This window comes from Camponotus vicinus, unplaced genomic scaffold, assembly GCF_025532165.1.
Source record: "Camponotus vicinus isolate PSW18456_S1 unplaced genomic scaffold, iyCamVici1.0 SCAF_10, whole genome shotgun sequence".
NCBI classification, from domain to species: Eukaryota; Metazoa; Arthropoda; class Insecta; order Hymenoptera; family Formicidae; genus Camponotus; species Camponotus vicinus.
Window position 1 is genome coordinate 3,535,786 of NW_028141946.1, and position 20,972 is coordinate 3,556,757.

Genomic DNA, 20,972 nt, shown 5'->3' on the forward strand with positions numbered 1-20,972 from the left:
AGTACTTTCAAAATTTAATGTTATTAATATACGTATAAAATTTATACTTTAGACTGTAATATACATATCTCTTTCAAAAAAATTTGAGAAAAATTTTTAAAAATTTATTTTACTTCTCTAAAAATTGTTAAGTAATTTTTCTTAAATTTAAGAAGATCAATAAGTTTAAAAATCATATACACCGTTATCTATCTCGTTCTTCGCATCGACTATTGTACAAAGTATCAGTCATATATAGACTTTTCATTAATGCCTGACTGAATAAATGCCACCGTGCCCCTCCCCTGAATTCTTAATGCAGCAAGCTCGCTGAAAGTACTCCCGGGCCTTCAAAATATCTTTAAGAAGTTTAAAGTCTTCCCTCGATAGCATGTAAATATTGTATGTAAAACGCGACATCAAAGAGATTCTTCTACGGTATAATACCTTAAATTTCGGCACAAGGAGAGATTAAGCAACAACGTAAGGAGAGAGATAAACAATCTTAAAATGTCTATCATAAAAATTTGTGCGAAGGATTAATTTTCTATTAAAAGAATCCTATCTCTGCGACTAAAAGCATATACTTATTGATATTCTAACAATAAGAAAAAAGAAAATGTATATTATGAGAACTTAATATACGTTTGCAGCAAAGTATCCTGTATTAATTGTAAAAATAAATTTAAATGAAAGACACAATCATAGAAATATATGCTTGCTATATTAAAAATAAATTCAAATTTAATTATATCATCTACGATAATTATTTTCACAAATTTCGTATATCTTCCAAAAATCGAATTGGTTACATGATTCTCGAAAAGCGTTTTCTAAAATTATATACAGTCAATTATCAAGCATATAATCCTTTCTATTAATTATCTGGAGATAATAATTCAAATAATACTTTAAATATATTAGAGTATAGGGAAGATTACTAGTAAGAGAATGATAAAGAGATAGAGACAGAGAGAGAGAGAAAGAGAGAGAGAGAGAATATCGTTCGTCTAGCAAGAACCGAGTTCGACGCTCGCCAAAGAGACCGCAGAATCTGTACTGGCCTCTCTACGAGGACGTTCCTGGAAACTTTGTTACATTTTTGGTCAAGTCCACATACGCGATACACGAGTAAGTGGATCAAAGGGATACAGGAGAATTCCGAGATGACAGAAAAGAGAGAAAGAGAAGATCATACCAGAAATTGGCAGACTTTCCTATTGCTCTATCTTTGAGTGCTCCGTCGAGCTTTCTTTCGATGCTACGATGGAAAAACCTTTGCAAAAGTTTTTCGGGATACGATGAACAAAGAGAATATAGAGCGAATGTGGCTAGTAGATGAAAAAGATAGGGTGAAAAAGTAGATCGGAAAGAAGTAGAATCGGTAAAGCGAAATATTCAGCATTTAAGCTATGTGGATTATGCATGATAAACGCGATGACATGTATTCCTTATGGGAAAAGCAAATTGTGCGCTACGTCTAGAGACTGAAGAAAGTAGAAAATAAGAGAGAGAGAGAGTGAGAAAGCAGGAGAGAAAAACAAAGAAAAAAGCGAGAGGTTCCTAAATCACTCTTACTAAAATCACGTTTAAAACAAAGATTGCCACTGGCAAATTAAGAATGATATTTTAATACTCGACCTAATTGCATTAAATTAAGGAGAGTGAAAAAGAAAATGAACAACAGAGAAATATATATGAAATATATATGATTTGATATAATGTATGAATGAAACTAAATCGAACGAAAGAAGTGACCATGACTTTCGAGGAGTAGCCTTTTATTTCATCATCGGCTATAAGTGATTATATGCAGAGTATGTATTTTAGAAATATTTAAAACTACTTAGATACGTGAAAAAAAGTGCATGCTATAAATGCCATAAGATATTTTTGTGTCATAATTTTATATAATGTAAAGAAAAGTTAGCGTAACTACATGTTTACAAAATTATTCGAAGTTGATGATAATAATAATTGTGTGTTGTAATATAATTAATATAATTGTTATATGAAATAATAATAACCATTTTACAAAATATTAAATATAACAATAATACTAACATAATATATATAACAAATTAAATCGGTATATATATATATATCTCGTAATGAGTACACTTTACCGTATATTTTAAGTACAAAAGTATAGTGCATTCACTTAATTTATATCGTTTAGATCAAGAAAACGGTATACATGTACTATATATATATAGATTATATATGTTAAAGAATTATAGCACATAATATGTTCGCAATAATTATACGAAAATTAGTACTATAAATAAGTATAACAAAACTATGTCTTTTTGTAAAATACATTGTACTTTACTTAATAACATTCATCTTGGGAATTTTTGTTTTGATTATCAAAAGATATAATAAGAAACTGAGATAGCACACATGAACAGATAATAAATACACATCTATGTGTATATGTTTCATCTAAGAAATTTCAAAAGGTAAATTCTCTAAGTTTTGCGAATTACATCATTAGTTTTGCAAACTAAACTTTCACCCGAAGTTAAATTCTGAGTTTTATCAACTTTCTTCTCAGCGGAAACTGAATTTTCAATTTTGCAAATTATATTTCCAGTGGGAATTAAACTCTCAGTCTTACAAACAACTGTATTTGTTGAAGTGTTCGATGTTTCGCGATGCGCCCATTGGTGATTTTCTAGTGTGAGAATACTTCTGAAATATTTACCACATTTCACGCAGTAAAGATTACACTTCTCGTGACTCTTTCGGTGCTTGTTGAGCAGATCCTTGCGAGTAAATGTCTTGTTGCAGATCGAACAGGAGAACTTGTCAGGATTCACATGCAACACGTTATGCCTCGTCAAGTTGTCCAACCTCGTGTACTTCTTGGTACAAATGTCACAGGTGAACTTGGTCCTCTCAGAGTGACATCTCTGATGATACTTCAGATATCTCTTCTCGGCGAAAGTCTTTTTACAGGCGCAGCAGACGATCTGGTTGTTATCGTTCTTTTTCACGTCCATATGACTTGTCAATTCCTCGCACGTCATAAATTCTTCCTTGCAGAAAAGACAGATAAACTTCTTCGATTGCTTGTTCCTCTGCATATTTTTAAAAAAGTCTGGATCGGTCATGATCTTGTAGAGAAATGAATCTTTCAATTTATCTTCTGGCTCGGTGGAGGTACCTGACGCAACATCATCACGATTGGAAGTATCCTTTGTTGATAGATTCATGACCTCTACGTTATTGTTATCATCATTAGTGAGCGATATATCGGTGGATGAAGACAAAGTCACTTTATTGTTCAAGCTAGTGGACGTCATAATTGGAATCAGAATATTTGAAGATGATGCGCAAGTCTGTTAAATACAATATACAATATTTTAATATTTGAAAAATTAAATAAACAGGCAGTATTAAACAAAATTATACTCTATATTTCTATAATTATATGCACACAAAATGCACGTGAAATTTTTTGCAGATATATTTCTCTAATAATTACTGAAAGAGATACTTTATAATCAAAGACATATTTTATTAATTTGTATTTAATTATTCATATATTAACTATATATTTTTTATTGTATATTTCGGTTAAATTCATAATTATACAAAATATGGCGAAGACTCGTAAAAATTATAACACAAATATTAAATAATAACTATTCATATTTACCTGATTTGATTCTTGGCTATCTATTGCATCCGTTGACTCATAATCTTTTTCAGCATCCACACTTTCCTCATCTGAAGGACTCTCTGTTGCAGATGCAATCTTAATTCTACTTTGGAATATTCTATGTCTTGGAACTGTCTTAATTCTCATATTTATACTGTAACAATCGCAAATGATAAGAATAATTTGATATCAATCTAAATTGATAGCTATGCAATAAACTACTACATAAATATTAAATCTTAAGTATGTGTATGTTTCATGAAATTGTAAAATTTTTACATTGCAAGCTAATGGAAACGTGTAATTTAGATTAGCTTATAGTAATACACTGGTATAATTAAATAACTATTTATAATAACAATAAATATGAAATGAATTTAAATAAACGTACTAAACAGAGTTAAAAAGTTTGCAAATTTGACATTATTTCAACTCGGAAATAGATGTAATAATTTATGAGTAAGATTAACAATAACTTATACGTACTTACATTAAAAAGGTGACCAATGATCAGCTTCTCGTTATTTCAATTGAAAATCCAAGCGCGTAATACTTTTGGTATCCTTTCACTGTTTCATATAATCTTTGCAGCGTGATATATACTATACGAAATACCGATCACGACTGACAAGATTATCGGAACTAACTTCGAATTGGCCGTCGCTCAACCGACCTCGGTGCGACTTTGACGATCGACACGACAACAAAAGCCTTAGCGGAGTCGCGGGAATGTGAGTTTGCAAACATAGGTATAGCCTCATATTCATGGAAATAGGTTATCACGGAGGCCACTTTCTTCATAGTGTTGTGCTTTATTTCGTACGAACGCGAGTATATTTATAAAAATATATTTAATGATATTTTACACAATGTTGGCCACATTTTTTGAAATTAAAAATTCTAATAATAATAATGCATATAAATATTACATAAAAATTTAATATATAAACCATATTGTAATGAAAAAGTAAATTTACAAATTTATTTAATAACTTTATATATAATTAAATAACAAATTACATATCTTGTACAAAATGTAATGATGAAATATGTAATGTTAATTATTTAATATAATTGACATCCCCAAATTTTTAGCAGATATCGGATTTCAAATATTAATTATTAATAACTTATTTTTTCAACCATGTACATATGTTAAATATAAATAGCCAGAAAAAAGCAAAGTGAATATTTTCTTCTTTCGGATATATTTTTATAATCCATTTTATTTGAAGAAGAAGGGAAAGAATAGCGCCGTATTATATCGACACGATGCTAAAAAAAAAGGAATCGAGGTACCGAGCAATGAATTAAAAGAGCGAGGATAAAAAAAGAAATGCGCAGGGGTCAAACATAAAATTGGCAAAAAAAATTTTCGCCGCTTGGTACGATGTATCTATAGTCATCCTTGTACAGCCCCGGTCGTTAATACGACATAAGGAGGAGCCAGGGTTAAAACGCGAGGGTGAAACGAGGATTTTTAATTGTAGTTCGTCGGATGTAACCCCGCTCGACCCGTCGGTATTGTCATACCCGGGCGGCGCTTTTCTTTATTTCCCCAGTGGCTGGATGAGGTTATACATTTTTTTAAACTACGGCAATGCCTCCGTCTTCTTATTAGCAAAGCTAATTGGAAATACAAATGGTTATTCACGGTAAGAAGGAGAAGGTTGTGCCGAAGAGTGACTGCGGGATAGCGGCAGGAGTTTGTAGATATATCTAGAGAGAGAAACAGAGAGAGCGAGAGAAAGAAAGAAAGAGCAACCGGGGTGAAAGGGGAGGTGGTGGTACACTTCTGCGTATTAAGGTTGTATTTGCTCCGGATAATTAGGACTTTTTCCCGGCCAATTCGGATGAATAATTGATTTTGCTGCTCCCTGTGCTGCCTGTCTGGACGCGCCTGTCGTTCTTGAAACTCTTCGAATGACAATCATCCGGAGAAAAATACGGATCTCTGCGATGAAATATTCAATATCTTGCACAATATTATGTGTCGAGGAGAACGTAGGATGAGAAAATGTTTTCAAATAACATGCGATAAGTTATAGCAATAATAACGATAGTTTGAATCTGTGTTTTGAAGATAGATAAAAATCATATTTAACTAATATATGACTTTAATAAATTTTAAAAGTAGATTTTATATATATATATATATATATATATATATATATATATATATGTATTTCAATAAATTTCAGTATTTAATAATAAAGAAAAATAATTTTCTTATAGAAAATATTTCGTTTAATTAAAGCAATTTTCAAATTAATAATAAAACATATAGAAAATTGTCAGAATAAAAATCCATTTAAAAAGAAGTATATATCGGAGATGCAATATTAAATTTAATAAATATCACATTTTTTTCTCAACCAAGATATTCTCACTTTATTCTTTTGATAGATCGTGATAAGAAAAGAGCGATCTACAAACGGTGAGTCAACGAATATTTTCCAATCTTCTTCAGTTATATTTAACAGAAGGTTTCCCGCAATTTTGTTAGCAACGTGGAAACCGTCGAACGTCTTTCACGAGACATTTTGACACCCAGTACATCACGCCCATTCCCTTCATCTAGTTATATTACGTATACAATATCTGTGTATCGAAGCTAGTTGATCCCGGTAGGTCCCCTTCCTCGACGCGAGGCCATACATCATACCACCTTCTTTATTAAACTCATATTTTTCAAAAAGTCTCACCTTCGCTATCTGGAGCGCCTCCTCTCGCTCGCAACTCGGAAATCAACCCGGAGAGAACAAAAAATTCATTTGGCATTCAAGCACAAGATGGATTTGAAAATTCTTAAGTTAAGGATAATTTACGTCTGCATCACCGATATGAGTCAACTAGTTTGTTATCATAAATGATAATAAGTAAATATATATAATCTCTTTATATAGTCTCTTTAATTTAATGAAAATTTTCAAAAGCTGTTGATAAGCATTTAATATAATTGATGTGCAAATTGATAAAAGCCCAAATTGCAAAGCTTGCAGAAGACACATTGTTCGCCTGTCAACTAAAGTTGACAAATTTTGGACAAATTAAATTTTTCACGATGGGATGGAAGGAATATTATATACATGAGAATTGACGAGAGGAAGGCGGAGGTTCTTTAACGACTCGCGTTTCCATGGTATACATCGCGCGACGAGTTCGTTGTCTCTTCGTAGCGCTGAAAAGTTAGGCCACTTTCCTTCGACGCGCGGAGGAGAGATTGGCCGTTTGGCGGGCATAAAGAAGAAAGCCACCCCCTTCAGTTTGCCTTCCAGCGCACCCTTCGCCACCTCCGCCGGTCGCCCTTCACGACCCAAAAAACCGCGGACGGTTATAAAGCATTCTTCCAGTTTATTAGACGGAGACTCGCGGGCTTCTCTTTATATTAAGCATGTGCATTATTAATGCGGTGGTATAACCGTAAAATGCTGATGAAAAAAAGTTGCCGAGCCCCGCGGGTGTTTCTTCTGGCAGCAAGGTGAAAGAAAGAACGAAGGCTCCTCCGAGATTGCTGCCGCAGCTTGACTGACTGACTCTTCGACTCATCGGATATTATGTTGCGTGAAATTTACGTGGATTTACAGACTTTTTATCGAAAGAATTATTTGCGAAGTAACGTAAATCATTAATTGATTTCAAAATGTTAACAACTTATCAAGTCTAGTAATAATCGACTCTTATGCAGATCTACGATACAAAGAGCAAATATCTAGAATTTGACGAATCAATATCTTCAATTTATAATCGATGAAAGATAGCATCGTGTTTGTACACGACAATGTCGAGTAGTATTTTTTGCTAGACCGTTTCAATGCGATAAGACAGCGCAGCAATCTGGCACAGCACAGGAGTTATACGCATCAGGGATTTCCATGGAAATCGATGACACCCTCGACGACGTAACTTCGGACGAGAGAGAATCGTCGAATAGAATGCCCGTAACTTATCCAGATAAGGGGTTGTAAAACGATGCTGTAGCTATCTGCCAATACGGTCTGCTCACCCTTCTCGCGGGAAGGGAGTGCCTGCATCCAGGTTGCGGGTAGATATAGGGAGCAATTTCGCAGAAATTGATGCCATTTGAATATCGTCTGCGCCACGACACGCTCTTCCAAGATGGTGCCGTTCGTAAAGACGTTTACACGATTGTCGGAGATCTCTATCCGGTCCATGCGCGCTTCGTCGACAAATACTGCCGAGACACATTGGTATTATGTATATGTTTCGTGAATCGTATTTCCGCTGCGGGTTAGGCGTGCGGTACTTCATGAGGAGATGGAGCGACTAACGTAAACTAGTATCTGTTACTCGACATTTGTTTCTCTACCGGTCGCAAGTTAACCCGCGAAGAGGTAGTAGATGTTCTTTTACAATCAACATTATTCTACTATTATACTAACTTTATCAATTATCTAATTATTCAAGATATGAACGTTATAAATCATCATGTTTTTTTATATAATCTTATATCTTATATAATAATTTTTCAGAATAATATTTTCAAAAGTCTGTTTTATACACTGATTTTACATATTACCGATTACATGCATACTTGAATTTCTATGTATTAAGAACGAATATCCATAGCAAGCAAAATATGAATCTCTTACGAATCCTTATCTCGTGCACAATGAATGATAAAATTATTCCAAGTTTCATTGGATGTACTATCACGTCGTATCATTCGCCGAAATACTTCCGGATGACTTTAATCAGGGCGCACCTTACCCCTGGTGTGTGATTATACTTGGCGACTTCCAGATACGTGCCGGGGTTACGTCACGTGGGTGTTACCGAAGTCTTGTTTATCAAGTGCGTCGCTAACACACAGTCGAGATATACGTATACACTCTTCTCGGTGCCCGTCAATGGCGCTTCTTAGCTTATGCATAAAGCCCCTTTCGCCCATCACCCTCACGCCCCGCCGGTTCCGTCTATCCGTATCCACCTCCCGCAATCTCCTCATCTTTCACGATTTCATCCCCGCCGTTTCAACCCCTTCTTCGACCGGTAGTAGCAGATCGGGGCGTCTCGCTCGCTCGCGAGTATTTCCGCCAGGATGTATCGCAAAATCTATACCGGCCTAAGGGGTGCGACGGGAGAAAGGGGGGGAGGGCGAGAGTAGCAGGAGTGGGCGACGGTGGCGGAGGCCAGGGTGGTTTTCGAGAAGGGTGAGCCCCGTCACATTTCACTACAGACTAATAACTTCTGAATATTCATTTCGTGTTTCTCCTTGCCTGCTTGCGAACCCGTAAGCAAGGCTAATGCGACCTTCACAACAGAATGCTTGATGTTTCTGGAAATGCAGTGAACAAGAAGAATCGAAATTTCATGATTTTAATCGATTCGTTTATTACACGTAAAGTATATCGTGATGGTACAAATTTAAAGATGTACGATTTTTAATTCATATGGATTGTTTGAGGAAATAATCGACGTGTTTCGTGTGAGATGAGTTTAAGGGGTATGTACTCTCCTTCGTCGAAGCGAGAAAAACAGAGTAGCTTGGAGGCGAGGTAAAAGCGAGAGACGGTCGTCATGGTAACTATGAATTAAGTAATCAATGAATTATTATTGACATTGATGTCTTCGCCCTGCTCCACCCCCCCCCCCTGTTACTTGCGATACTTCAGGACTCATAAAGCAGGTTGGCCTGCGTTCCTGATTAATACACCGGTAGTATATCTCACTGGATTTCAGGATAAAGAGACGAAAGGTCTGAAACGAGAACGAAACGAAGCGGGTATAGCTCGCTAGATGGAAAATGATATCCGTGGGTTTCTTGTGTAAACATAATTTTTCTGCTCTTTACATTCAATATAGGCAGCGTAAATGAGTAGTTAACCTCATGGTTTTCATGCAATTAATAATTAATTAAAAACTCTTCATATTTAAAGATATTATTGATCCTCGCGCTTAATAGATCCTTATTGCTTTTAATGTATTACGATTATTTTTCATTCTTTTCACCCTTTTATTCTGAGAATCCCTATTAGTTTACAAGTGCATATTAATATGCGAAAAGTTCAAGAGAATTATCGCTTTAAAACATTAATAAAAACAAAATGTGATAAATTAACGATGCCTAATTGCTAATCTAATCTGACTAATTTGACTAAAAATATTTCTTGTCCGCGGTTTTCAACCGCTATCCGACTTTGCCTCGCTAAGGTTTCCGACGTTCGTAATTCGGAACGATGCTCGTAGAAAATACGATAGGACGCTTCGTATCGCGAAGGGAGAGCGGGGCAAGAATGGCCGGAAGAGGGTGAAGGGGAGGAGAGGAGAGGAGAAGGGCGCACGGTGGAATGCTTCGAGCCAATAGAAGAGACTCCGCGCCAGCTTCAATTTCACGATCTTCGCGACAAATTAGCACGGACGAATTTCCTGCATCCCCTTCCTTGCACCGCGTTCTCTCGCGGAATTTCTCGCATCAGCGTTTTTCCGTCCTCTTCGATCAAGCTGATTGGCAAACGCGATTATTCCCCAGGCAGTTTGTCTCTTGGAAATTAGTCGTTTGTGTTTGCCGTCTGATTTAGTAAGCACAATTTCGTTAGCTTGGAACACAAATAATCTGTATATCTTTTTACAAAAAGATGTCTCCGATATATATTGTAAAATGTTTAAGCATCCATATGCGGACGAAAGCGACAGAGGAGAAAACGATGTAAACAAAAGTGGAGAGAAACAGCGTGCTAGATTTCGTAACGTGAAATTTCGAACAACACCATGTAAATGAATGAGAAGCGTTGCGCGTGAAAGGCACTACATCTCTGCGAGCATCCAACGCGTCGTTATAAAAATGACTTCGTGTTGCGGATTAGGATGGAGGGATTGCGATGGCTTTTACGCGCTAAGATCGGAGGAGAGAGAGAGGGAGAGAAAGAGGGGACGATTATAAAAAAAGAGAAGCAGGAGAGGGCGAATTAAAATTTCACAACGACAACTGACAATCGTGAAATCCCGTCCCTTACCTCTCCCCATTACCCTCCCTCTCCCCCGCGACAGTAGACGGTCCGGCGTTACCGACCCTCCATTGTCTCCGACAAAACAACTCCCCATCCTCCCATCCTCCTATTTCCCACCCCCGGTTAGGAAACGTGCGATAATAAATATAGAGAAAATGAAAAATTATTAAAAACTTCCTTTTTAACCTTGGTAATCCTCGTCGCCCCTAGAGATGCCGCATTAAAAACTCGCCGTTTCTCCGCCCTCCCAACCCCCGCGGCTCCTTCCCTCCGTCTCCGCTTGCTCTTTCTGCACCCTCGTCCACCCCGGACTTCGCGGTCCTCGGGGTTGGGTGTCCGGACACGCGAATTATTTATACGCAGGAGTCTCTCTGACGACATTACCACAGTGTTAGCATTAAATCATAATGTACGACCCGTTACGAGCCGCTGTGATTCGGCCTTGCGCGCGCTCCCGTGTCAACGAGAGCTCTTCGCTCGCGTTCGCGTGCTCCTTGTTTTTGCACTTCTAAAGAGCGCGAATAATTATTTTCGGAGTCGGAATGCTCGTTGATGTTCCCGCGCGTGAAAAAAAACGGACGATCGTACTTCGTTGAATAGATTGTTGATTGGTGGTGACACGTCACTTTCATTGCTCTCATGCGTACAGATTTGAAGAAATAACGCCTTCAAGAAATTCAAATTTACATTTCTTAAAATTAGTTTAAAATATATATATGAACTCTGTAGTAATCCAATAATTAAGTTAATAAAAGTTAAGGTTTTCCGACAGTGTTACCGAACGATTTGTATTATCACACTCGCGGGGAGATAATGCGAATAGTTATGCAAGTTTCGCTCGGCGAGGCAGGTAGCTTTTTGCCTTTATGTTGATCTACGAGTAATCACGCGGGATGGCACAAAACAACGAAACCGCGTCGTATAATAAACCTATATTAATCTCGTAGGAAAGAGATAAAGCGATATTATCGAGCGAGTTCGCCGTCGAACGTCGACTCGCCTCCGCGTCGTAACTTTTTCATGAATAATCCCCGAGCTAATTTGAATAAATTATAACCGACGGCGTTTGACGGGGCTCCCAAATTCTCGGCGACGCTATTGATAGCCATGAAAACGGAAGAGGGAGTCCTCCTGCCCACGAACGTGCTAAAATAGAAGGATCTCTGCGGCTTCCATTAATTCCTTTGTCTCGTGATTCTGTCACGGCCTCCGAGGCCGATTTTCAAGGACTTTTTTCCGCAGAGTCCATTAAAATATCAATTAAGACGACCATGTCCATCTCACCTTTTCGCGGGACCCAGTCTTTATTTCTTGACGGTTACATCGAATCGATATACGATCAACGAGTTCATTGTTAAGTCAAGCAGTTTCATTGTTTCGAGAGGAAACACAAAAGAGAAACCCAGATGACGATAAAAGTATAGCTTTTTATTATTTCCAATATATTCTAAATAAATGACACGATAATCCTTAATCCCTTTAATAATTCTGTGTCGAATAATTTATATTAATATATTCTTTTTTATTCAGATTGTACTTTTGTTACAGATTTTTACTTTCAAACAGCGAATAGCGATTCGAATTAAAACCGATTAATTACGGAGATCGCTGAAACGGGGCAATTACCGCGGAAGAGCATTGACACGCAGATACCGGATACCGTTTCGTAACAATAATGCTGTCAGAGTCAAGCCGTGCGATCGTGAATGCGCGCATTCATCCGGCTCGATAATCCAACTTGAAAGGTACACGTCCGGGGCTTTTTCTACTTACTACAACGGCGCTCAGAAGCACGTACGTAACGAACAAACGTTTCCGGAATACCTGTTACCTAGGGCGCTGGAAAAAATATGGGAAACCCCATCCTTGGAGAATGAGCAATGGAGGGGGTAGCGAAGAAGGGGAGGGGGGAAGAGGGAGAGGTCGGTTTACCCCACGTAGAAGGCGCGCATGAATTGGCGTGTGTGCGCCGCTGCTCACACGGACACGGGCTCGCATGCGAGCGAGCGCAAGGGTTGAATTTTAATTATTTTCTCTTTGGTAGGTATAATATTTCAATGCTCGGCGGAGCCTGGCCGACCGGGCGCTCGCCTCTCGCCGCCATCTCTGTCAAGTAATGTTATTATAATTATACGCGTGTGCGCTTGGTCGGTCATTTCTTGTGCCCGTCCATCCCCCGACTATCCCCTGACCGCCCCCCCACGCACACGGCGCATCCTCTGTGTCCGTCTTTCTCCTCTTTCTCGCCGTCTCCGCCTCGCCACCCTCTCGCGAGCGCCTCTCTTTGCGCTCGCTTCTCGTCTCGCCTGCGTTCCCACTGCCTGGGTATTGTGCAATTAAAATGTCGTAATTGTCCGTCGGAATTCATCTTGAAATTCGTGCCTAACCAGTCGACGCGCCACGTTGATGTCCACCTTCCTTGAGTGTGTACGTTGCACTCGAGTAATGCACGCGAGATATCGACATGAGCAGAGGAATTCGAGGCTGAATATTTACACAGTTCGATATTTCTTTTTATACGGAGCTTGAAGGAGTTTATTATTCAGAAATAAAGCAAATTAAAGTAATCTTTTGTAAATATGAGAGATAATATTGTAAGGCCATATGTTTGCCATTTTTAATGTAGCATTAATGTTTCGTATTCTAAATTAGATCTCTACAAGAATTTACTCTTGAATAGAAGATTTCTTTTTCCTTTTCGAAACGTTTTAAATAAAAAAAAATTAAAAAAATTATTACATAAAATCAGACAGTATTTATGCACTATGTCAGTTAATTAATTGATCCTTAAGCGAAGAAACGACTTTAAAGATTGCAAATGGAGCTTAAAGATTCTTCGATTCGATGAACTTATGGAAAGTCTGTACTAAATCAGTTAAAAATGTTTAAACAGTGGCATAATCTCTTCACGGTAAAATCATAACAAAAATGATAGCATATTATTTTTATTTATATTAAACTTGATTGGCGATAATAATTATATACATTAATTTAAGAGACATAAACTATACAATAATTTAAGGATATTTGTAATATTATTACAAATCCTCTTTACGAGGATTTTTATTACTTTGCGATCACTAAGCTACGATTATTATTATACAATGTTATATAAAAGATAGATTATTCGTTTAACTTTAGAAAAGTATTGAGTTTTCTTTAGCAAAGATTTTATTGAAAGAAAAATCTGAAAAGAAACATAAACGAAGACATTAAAAAGCGGAAAGAAAAAGAAAGAGACAGAAATATAAATAAAAAAATGAGTTCGGTTGTAAAATGTAATATAAATATCTCGAACAGATTCACGCCGCTTTAAAAGAACGTGTCGCGGCCGCGGTCGATGTTCGCGCGGCGGACGAAAGGCGAGTCGTCGGCCGGATAAAGCCGGACGGCGTATGTATGCGATCACCTGAAATTCAGAATTGCAAATTCTTTAATTCACGGGACGCGATGGCGATGGCGATGGCGACGACGACGACGACGGCGACGGCGACGGTTGCAACGGAGGTCCTCCGCTCGGCAGGAAAATACCTTCGCCTGACCTATACAAACATCGCGGGAGACGAGGGGATGTGTATTCAAAAATTTACATAGGTACATTCTGATTAAAGTGTCCTAGAAAGCAAATCTAATACAGCAGCGGCGAGAGTACGCCGAATCTCTCTTTCCTCTCCCCTCCTGCTTCTCCCCTATTCCTTCTCGCTCTTTCCGTTACGCAGTGAGAAGCTCTCCCGGATACGAGGACGCGAGAAATTGTGCTGGATGGATTATTACATATCCTTCGGATAGTTTTCGCCGGACCGGCGGAGAATATCGGGATCGAATGGGGGATGAAAGAACTGGATGTATCTCGCTGCGGAGTATATCATGATAATCGTGGAATTTATTACTCGTTACCGAGATTTATTATCTCGATAACGCGCTAGGGTGAACGTGACGAGAACGTAGAAAAAATAAACTCACGGAGCAAGAAGGAAAGCACTCAAAAAAAAAAAAATGAATCGCAGGAAGAATCTCGTAATGAATTTCTGCGATTGATAAGAAAAATGCGACTGCTCGGTAATTAAAAGAGACCACGCTGGTACACATTTTCGAAAAGGAATCATATTTTATCCTAGGTCAAATAAGTAGAATCTGTCTTGCGTTTGCCAGGTTAACGACAATATACGACAGCATACGTTCCGCACACTCGGCGATTGAATTCGCCAATTAATCATCGGCCGAGTCGCGGCGGCACGGATGAAAGAATAATGACGCGGAAACGAAACGAAATTTAAATATTCTCGCGTTGTTCGCGAGGAGGAGACCGAGGGGTAGGAAAGGGCAACGGTATCCGCGGGCATTCCTCCGCATCCCTCGACGGCTCCAGGACGGGGAAGGGAACGGGCGAGCCTGGTGTAATTGCAAAATTGCATTAGCTTTGTGTTCTTCCGCCGTTCGCCCAGACGTAAGAGATACGCGTATGTAGCGGGTTGCGCAACGAACGATTTATATGAATGAGAGAGAGAATTTTCTCGTTTCTTTTTTTTTTCCGTTCAACGTCCCCGATCCACCGCATACGTGACGTTAAGTGATGTCTTTTCGGAATAGCGGCTACGTTCTTGCCGGATTAACGAGACAGTTCGAGAGAATCGCGTTTAAGTGTTAGATTCAATCAACGAATGCCATTATATAATTCAAAACGGAATACGCTTCTAAATTTCGATGTTCGTGCTAATCCAGCGATAGTTCACCCTCATGTTTAATTTTCCTCTCGCAACGCTGATATTTGTACGATCTTATCGCGAAAGCGTCACGAATCCCTTCGTTTGGTCGTACGAGTCGATAGCATCTACGAGAGCATCGAAAGGGAGGTTCGATGCGAACGAAAGATCCCGAGGGTCGCGCGAGACGGAGATGCAGAGAGAAGCTCGTCGTCTGCGAGTGTTATTTGCACGGTATCGAGCACAAGCCACCCCCATCCTTAAACCAGACTCGCCATTTCCCCGGCTCGTTTCGTTTCTCCGGCGACAAATAAGCAACAGAACGAACGCGGCCCTATCTCGCGCCGGCAACGATTGCTTGAGAAACGCACCAGATTTCTGATTCCGTGCCGCCTCTCGACTGAAATTTATCTTCTTCGGTCCCTACCTTGCGCCAGACATCCTGCTAGAATGTCGTTTCAAATTCGGATCGGATCTTTATCTCCGCTCGTCGGATACATTTTAATCGGAATTGTAGAGCTCGTGCAACATCCACATTTGAACCAATATGTATTAATAACTTTCACAGGACGAGATCTATTTTTAAAGAATGAAAATATCAAAGAATGAAAATATCAAAGAATGAAAATATCAAAGAAAATTAACGATAATATGTCATATTAATTACTGCAGTAATACACATAATATTTTTGAAAATACTTAGAAAAGCATTATTGCATTATGCTATTTAAATTATTACTTATAAATAAAAAAATTTAAAAAGAGAAAATATATCAATATTTTTGAATGAAAACTAAGGAAATTCGTTCGTTATAAATTATGAATAATTGCAATGTTAGGAAAAATCTCACATATTAAATGATTTATAATTTACAACTTATAATTTTAAATTTATAAAGCGATAATAAATATCACAATGAAATTCGGTTTAATAAATATCAATGTCTCGTTAAACATTGGAAAACGTGACGGGATCTAGTATACGCGAAACGTCTTTTTCACGAAGGAGACACGAGCCTTGACACCGATAATGCGTCCGTTTGTATTCATCCAGTTATCGACGCGAAGGGTGCCGGCGGGGATAGAGGCTCGACAAGGTATTGTAATACCGCAAGGTTTTATGGGAAACCTGGGGGCGTCGTCGAGCCCCGCGAGGGACGGGGGGCGAGCGGAGAGGAAAATTGAAAATGAGCATAAAAAGCATAAAAAGCGAGACGCAGGGCAGATTGCCGTGGAACATTCTTCGGCAAAGGGGCAATTCATTTTCGTATGCTATATCAATTTCTTGCTTCGCCTCCTCGCCTCGGCCATCTCCTCGTTCTCCTCGCCCTAGCGTCCCTACGCTCGCAGCCACCAACCTCCGATCTATACGCGTTTCATCCCTTAAAACCGTTAACTCCGCCAGACATCAAGGGGAATGCGAATTAGCTCCGGCCGTCTTATCCGTGCCGATAAAAATGACGATGAAAAAGACGGGCCCGGATCGTTCTGTCGTACCCGCCGCATCCCTCCCCGCTCCTCGTTCTCCCAATCGAGAGTTACCTTAATGGAAGTTATGCCTTAATCGATCCCTTCCTTGCTTCCTTCCTTTAAAAGTTTCACGTCCGAAATACTGCGCGAACGGTGTTTACCGTGGGCGTAGTTAACGACGCTTTGCGAGTAACGACTTGCCGGGACGAAGAAATTAAGATTTACACGAGATAATTAAGGATTAAGCAGAACCCGCGTTCGACGCATTTCCGAGGGTACGTCAGACGATGCGTGCGTGGAATAAAGCCTTTTGATTTGATAAATAGGTGAAACACATCCTGGAGACGAATGCGACGCATGCAAGCGTGAGCTTATTTCGTGTGCTTTTTGACAAATATTTTTACAACCCTTATACTGTTATATTCATTCTTCACAAGATTTTTAAATTTCTAAATATTTTACCGTGAAGGTTGTTTACAACTCACCATGAAAAATGTTTACAATTTTCAAATCACGATATTATAGAGTTGCAAACGTAAAAGTATCAAATATTTCCTACACATCGTCTATTACATTCACGTACACGTACATATCACGACCCTCACAAATGTACGCACATTTTCCGAAGTGCGGGAGCAAAGGGTTGAAGGAGGAAGGTCGGGCTCTACGATCGATCATGCATTATAGACTGGAAGCTGACACCTGGTGATAGATCGTGGTAATTAAATAACTCGTTGCGATCAGGCCGAGCTCGAGATTCGGCCCGCTGGTAGGAAGAAGAGGGCGGCGGCGACGGCGGCGGCGGGCTCTCTACCAGCATGTGCGCGTCGTCCCTGGACGGGATGTAATTGACAAGGCAATTGATAATCGCCGTCGGGTTGACAGTATCTCCGAGAATTAGCGTTATACGCGAGCGTCAGGGCTCTCCCCCAAAATTGCCGCACAAATTACCAAGACGGCCGAGGATGCAGGATTTCGCTAGTGATCGCATGACCCATGTTGCAAAGTAAATTATTTACATCTAGATAAATCTACGATATATTTTAAGTAATCTCAACTATTGAAAATAATCGCTGACTGTGTAATTATCCCACAAAAACATATAAATTGAACATTTAAGGTATTGTTTTTCTTTCTTTAAAACAAATTATAATTAATTAATAAAATATATATTACAAAAATAATAAATTTTTAAATAACAGTTATGATTAATATAAAAAAACAAAGCAAACAACAACTGTAAAAATTTAGATAAATATATAAGATATAATTTGTATCTTTATGAAAAGCTTGTTATAATTTATCCGAGGCCAATGGTCAGTTGACCTTATCAGAAAATCGAGAATCAAGATCAGCAAGGTACCTGCGACCTAATTAATAATTGCGACTCGGCTCCACTCGACCTCGAGGCGACTCGACTCGCGGTCCGGCGGCGTTTAATTATTTCGACGTGAAATATGTATAGCGGGTGGTCCGCAGAAAGCGAGAGAGGGTTGGTCGAAGCTGCGAAGCGACTGGGTAACCTTATTCACCATTGTCGGGCCGAGGAACAGTCCGAGTGGGAAGGATTCTGTTCGCCGGGGGTGGAAATGAGACACGGTGCCGGTCGAGCTGGCAAAAAAACACTGCCTTCTGTTTAATTTCATTTTTAACTTGAGGCTATATTTAATTAAGAAATATCACGAAACTCTCTCGTATATATATGTATATATATAGTCGAGATGGCGGGCAAACGGGGTTATAACCCACCACCCATCGACTTGTCGCAGCATGAAAGAACGACTGAGACGGTTACAGCGCAGGCCAAGTGTAAATTAAAAAAAAGCCACGGCCAATTTGTACAGGACAATCTCGTGTTGTGAGAAAAAGGAGAGAGGGAGAAAGTGGGAGAGGTCAAAGGGTGGAAGGTTGGAAACGAAGTTACCGTAGCGAAGCGTAGATGATGGGCTTCGTGCTTTCAATACGCGCTTCAAAATCGACAAATGTTGCTAAAATGCGTTGCTTTATGTGCATATTATCAATCTAATTTGTGTATATTATTTTAATTTGTTTCTTATCATCTTAACGCAAACCTGTAAAAAAAAAAAAAAAAACGGTCTTTGCATACAAAATACTTCATCAGCGCAAAATAGATTCAAATACATTCTTTCTTTATCAATGATACGTTTGTCTCTCTTTCTAGCTTTTATTAGTAAAAGACACGATACACAATCATAAATACTTGTTATAAATTTATTAATTATAAATACAATTATAAATACTTTTGAACGTAAAAAGACTTTGCTAACGATCGGATTGTCACAAGAGCGCATAATATCAAATACTCCTCTGTATACAATCTAAGAATTACATTCGCTATTTAACAATTACAACAAGTGTGCTTTGTTCGGCAGAGCGTTAACTACTGAAAATACACTTTTCCTTTTACGATGCGCCAAGCCCGTCTCTCGTTCCACCCTTTTTCACGCAAGGGTGCGCGGATTTGATCGCAGTGCTTCCGAAGTGGTCCCGAGTACGAGGGTTGATTATGTTTATTCGTGTGCGACGACTAAATATATTTTTGGTTCTTCTGATGTCTCGCGGATGATCCCAAATTGCTGGGTAATGGCAGCCTGGGCGTTCCTGTGCCAGAGTGGTTACCAGGATTAGACAACCAGGAGTAGACCGACAACGCGAGGGTTTATAATTTGTGCTCGGTGACGCGAGGTCACCGCGCTGGCTTTGACTCGAGCGAGTAATTTCACTTATTAACTTTACGTCCTAATTACCGATATACCATTGTATTGTCGACGTGCTGCCGAGGGAGTGATCGACGAAGACGAGTGCGCGATTTGATGACACGATTATAAGATTATCATGGAAAAAATGTGTCGATTTGATAAGAATCAAACTAGCTTCCTACAATTTCGATTCGGTCTCAATGAACAAGAAAAACATCGGCGCTCGACGATCGTTCTCTCGCGAAGTGCGGCTGCGAAACAACTCACGCGACGTTATTACGTTTCGCGCTCTTGCATCGACCAAATCTTAATTATTTGCAATTTTACGGACGGCGGAACGTAATTATAATGCGAGCAAAGGACCATATCGCTGTAGGGTCGCGTGGTTGTTGGCGCAGTTTCCTACCCCCTGACCTCCATCCGCCGGCCACCCTTCTCTCCTCTCACTCTCACATCCTCTCTCTGGCGTGCGTTTTCGCTTTTCTCTCTCGTTCCTTCTTCCCCCTTCCTTTTACGCTCTCTCTCTCTCTCTCTCTTTTCTCAACGACCCTCCTCAGAACTGGCGGCGCGCTCGCCGTGAGCATTTCATCAGAAGCGCCGTCGAGTTCCACAGACCACTTAACTCATAAATGAGGGATTATTTCATCGTGTAATCGCGTATGGACCAAAAAGCATTACAATTAACGCTAACCAACTGCGCGGCGACGCCATGCACCCGCGGCACCGCGACGTCAAATAGAAACACGATGCTTGGTTGCCACGGTACTGCTGCACGCCGAGCGGCATGTTGCCTTTGGATATTATTTCGTATTTATCGCGATGAAAGCTTCGGTTACATCGCCCGTAGAATGCCCAGGATTTTGAAGATGACGCTTTGTTTATGCGATTACCAACGAATTTCGCGATTTCCGCAAACGCATGTATTTAATGTGCTCTTACATTCAATCAGAACTCTTTAATCTTCCGTACTAAACTCTACAATAATTAAACTAGTATGCAATATTTAATTTTTTTATAACATATCAATTATATAAACTATTGTGTAAATTTTTTTGAAAGCTCTACAAAAATTATTCATACAAAATGATTCACACATAGCTACTTAAATAGTCCCGATAAGATTTATTAAGACGATAATAAAAAGTATATGAAAAAAAATTCAATCAGACGAGAATTTAAATACCTTGCCATAACTTGGCAATCATCGCGAGTTCCACAGAAAGCGTTACATAAGATGAGTGCAAAGCGAGGTAAATCGGGCGATCTAAATCAATCGTACGGGCGATTAGGCGCATTTCCAGAGCGAGATGGCAGGAAGACGCGGGATTTATCGTTCCTCGCGGTCTTTGACGGCGAAAGAGCGGCGAGCCGACGATTCTCCACCTTCTTTCGCACGTGATCGATCCGCTCTTTTCCACCCTCGGAGCAATAATCCTGGCTGGAGTTAATATATATCGCAAGA

General features: G+C 39.2%; 1 protein-coding gene and 1 long non-coding RNA gene across 4 annotated transcripts in view; one reads left to right on the forward strand and one right to left on the reverse strand.

The window, feature by feature from the left end:
- Positions 1 to 20,972, forward strand: part of LOC145960609 (uncharacterized) — a 546,781-nt gene that overhangs the window by 417,478 nt on the left and 108,331 nt on the right. The window lies entirely within an intron of this gene.
- On the reverse strand, positions 2,309 to 4,279 carry LOC145960543 (uncharacterized). Of its 2 annotated transcripts, none has more exons than XM_083080101.1 (3): positions 4,137 to 4,279; positions 3,644 to 3,800; positions 2,309 to 3,323 (listed from the first exon to the last, which is right to left on the reverse strand). In XM_083080101.1, exons 2-3 carry the CDS (start codon positions 3,791 to 3,793, stop codon positions 2,451 to 2,453), a joined length of 1,023 nt encoding a protein of 340 aa, XP_082936227.1. In that variant the 5' UTR covers positions 3,794 to 3,800; positions 4,137 to 4,279; the 3' UTR covers positions 2,309 to 2,450. The 2 variants fall into 2 exon arrangements, with proteins under 2 accessions (XP_082936227.1, XP_082936228.1); XM_083080102.1 differs by having other exon boundaries at positions 4,133 to 4,279.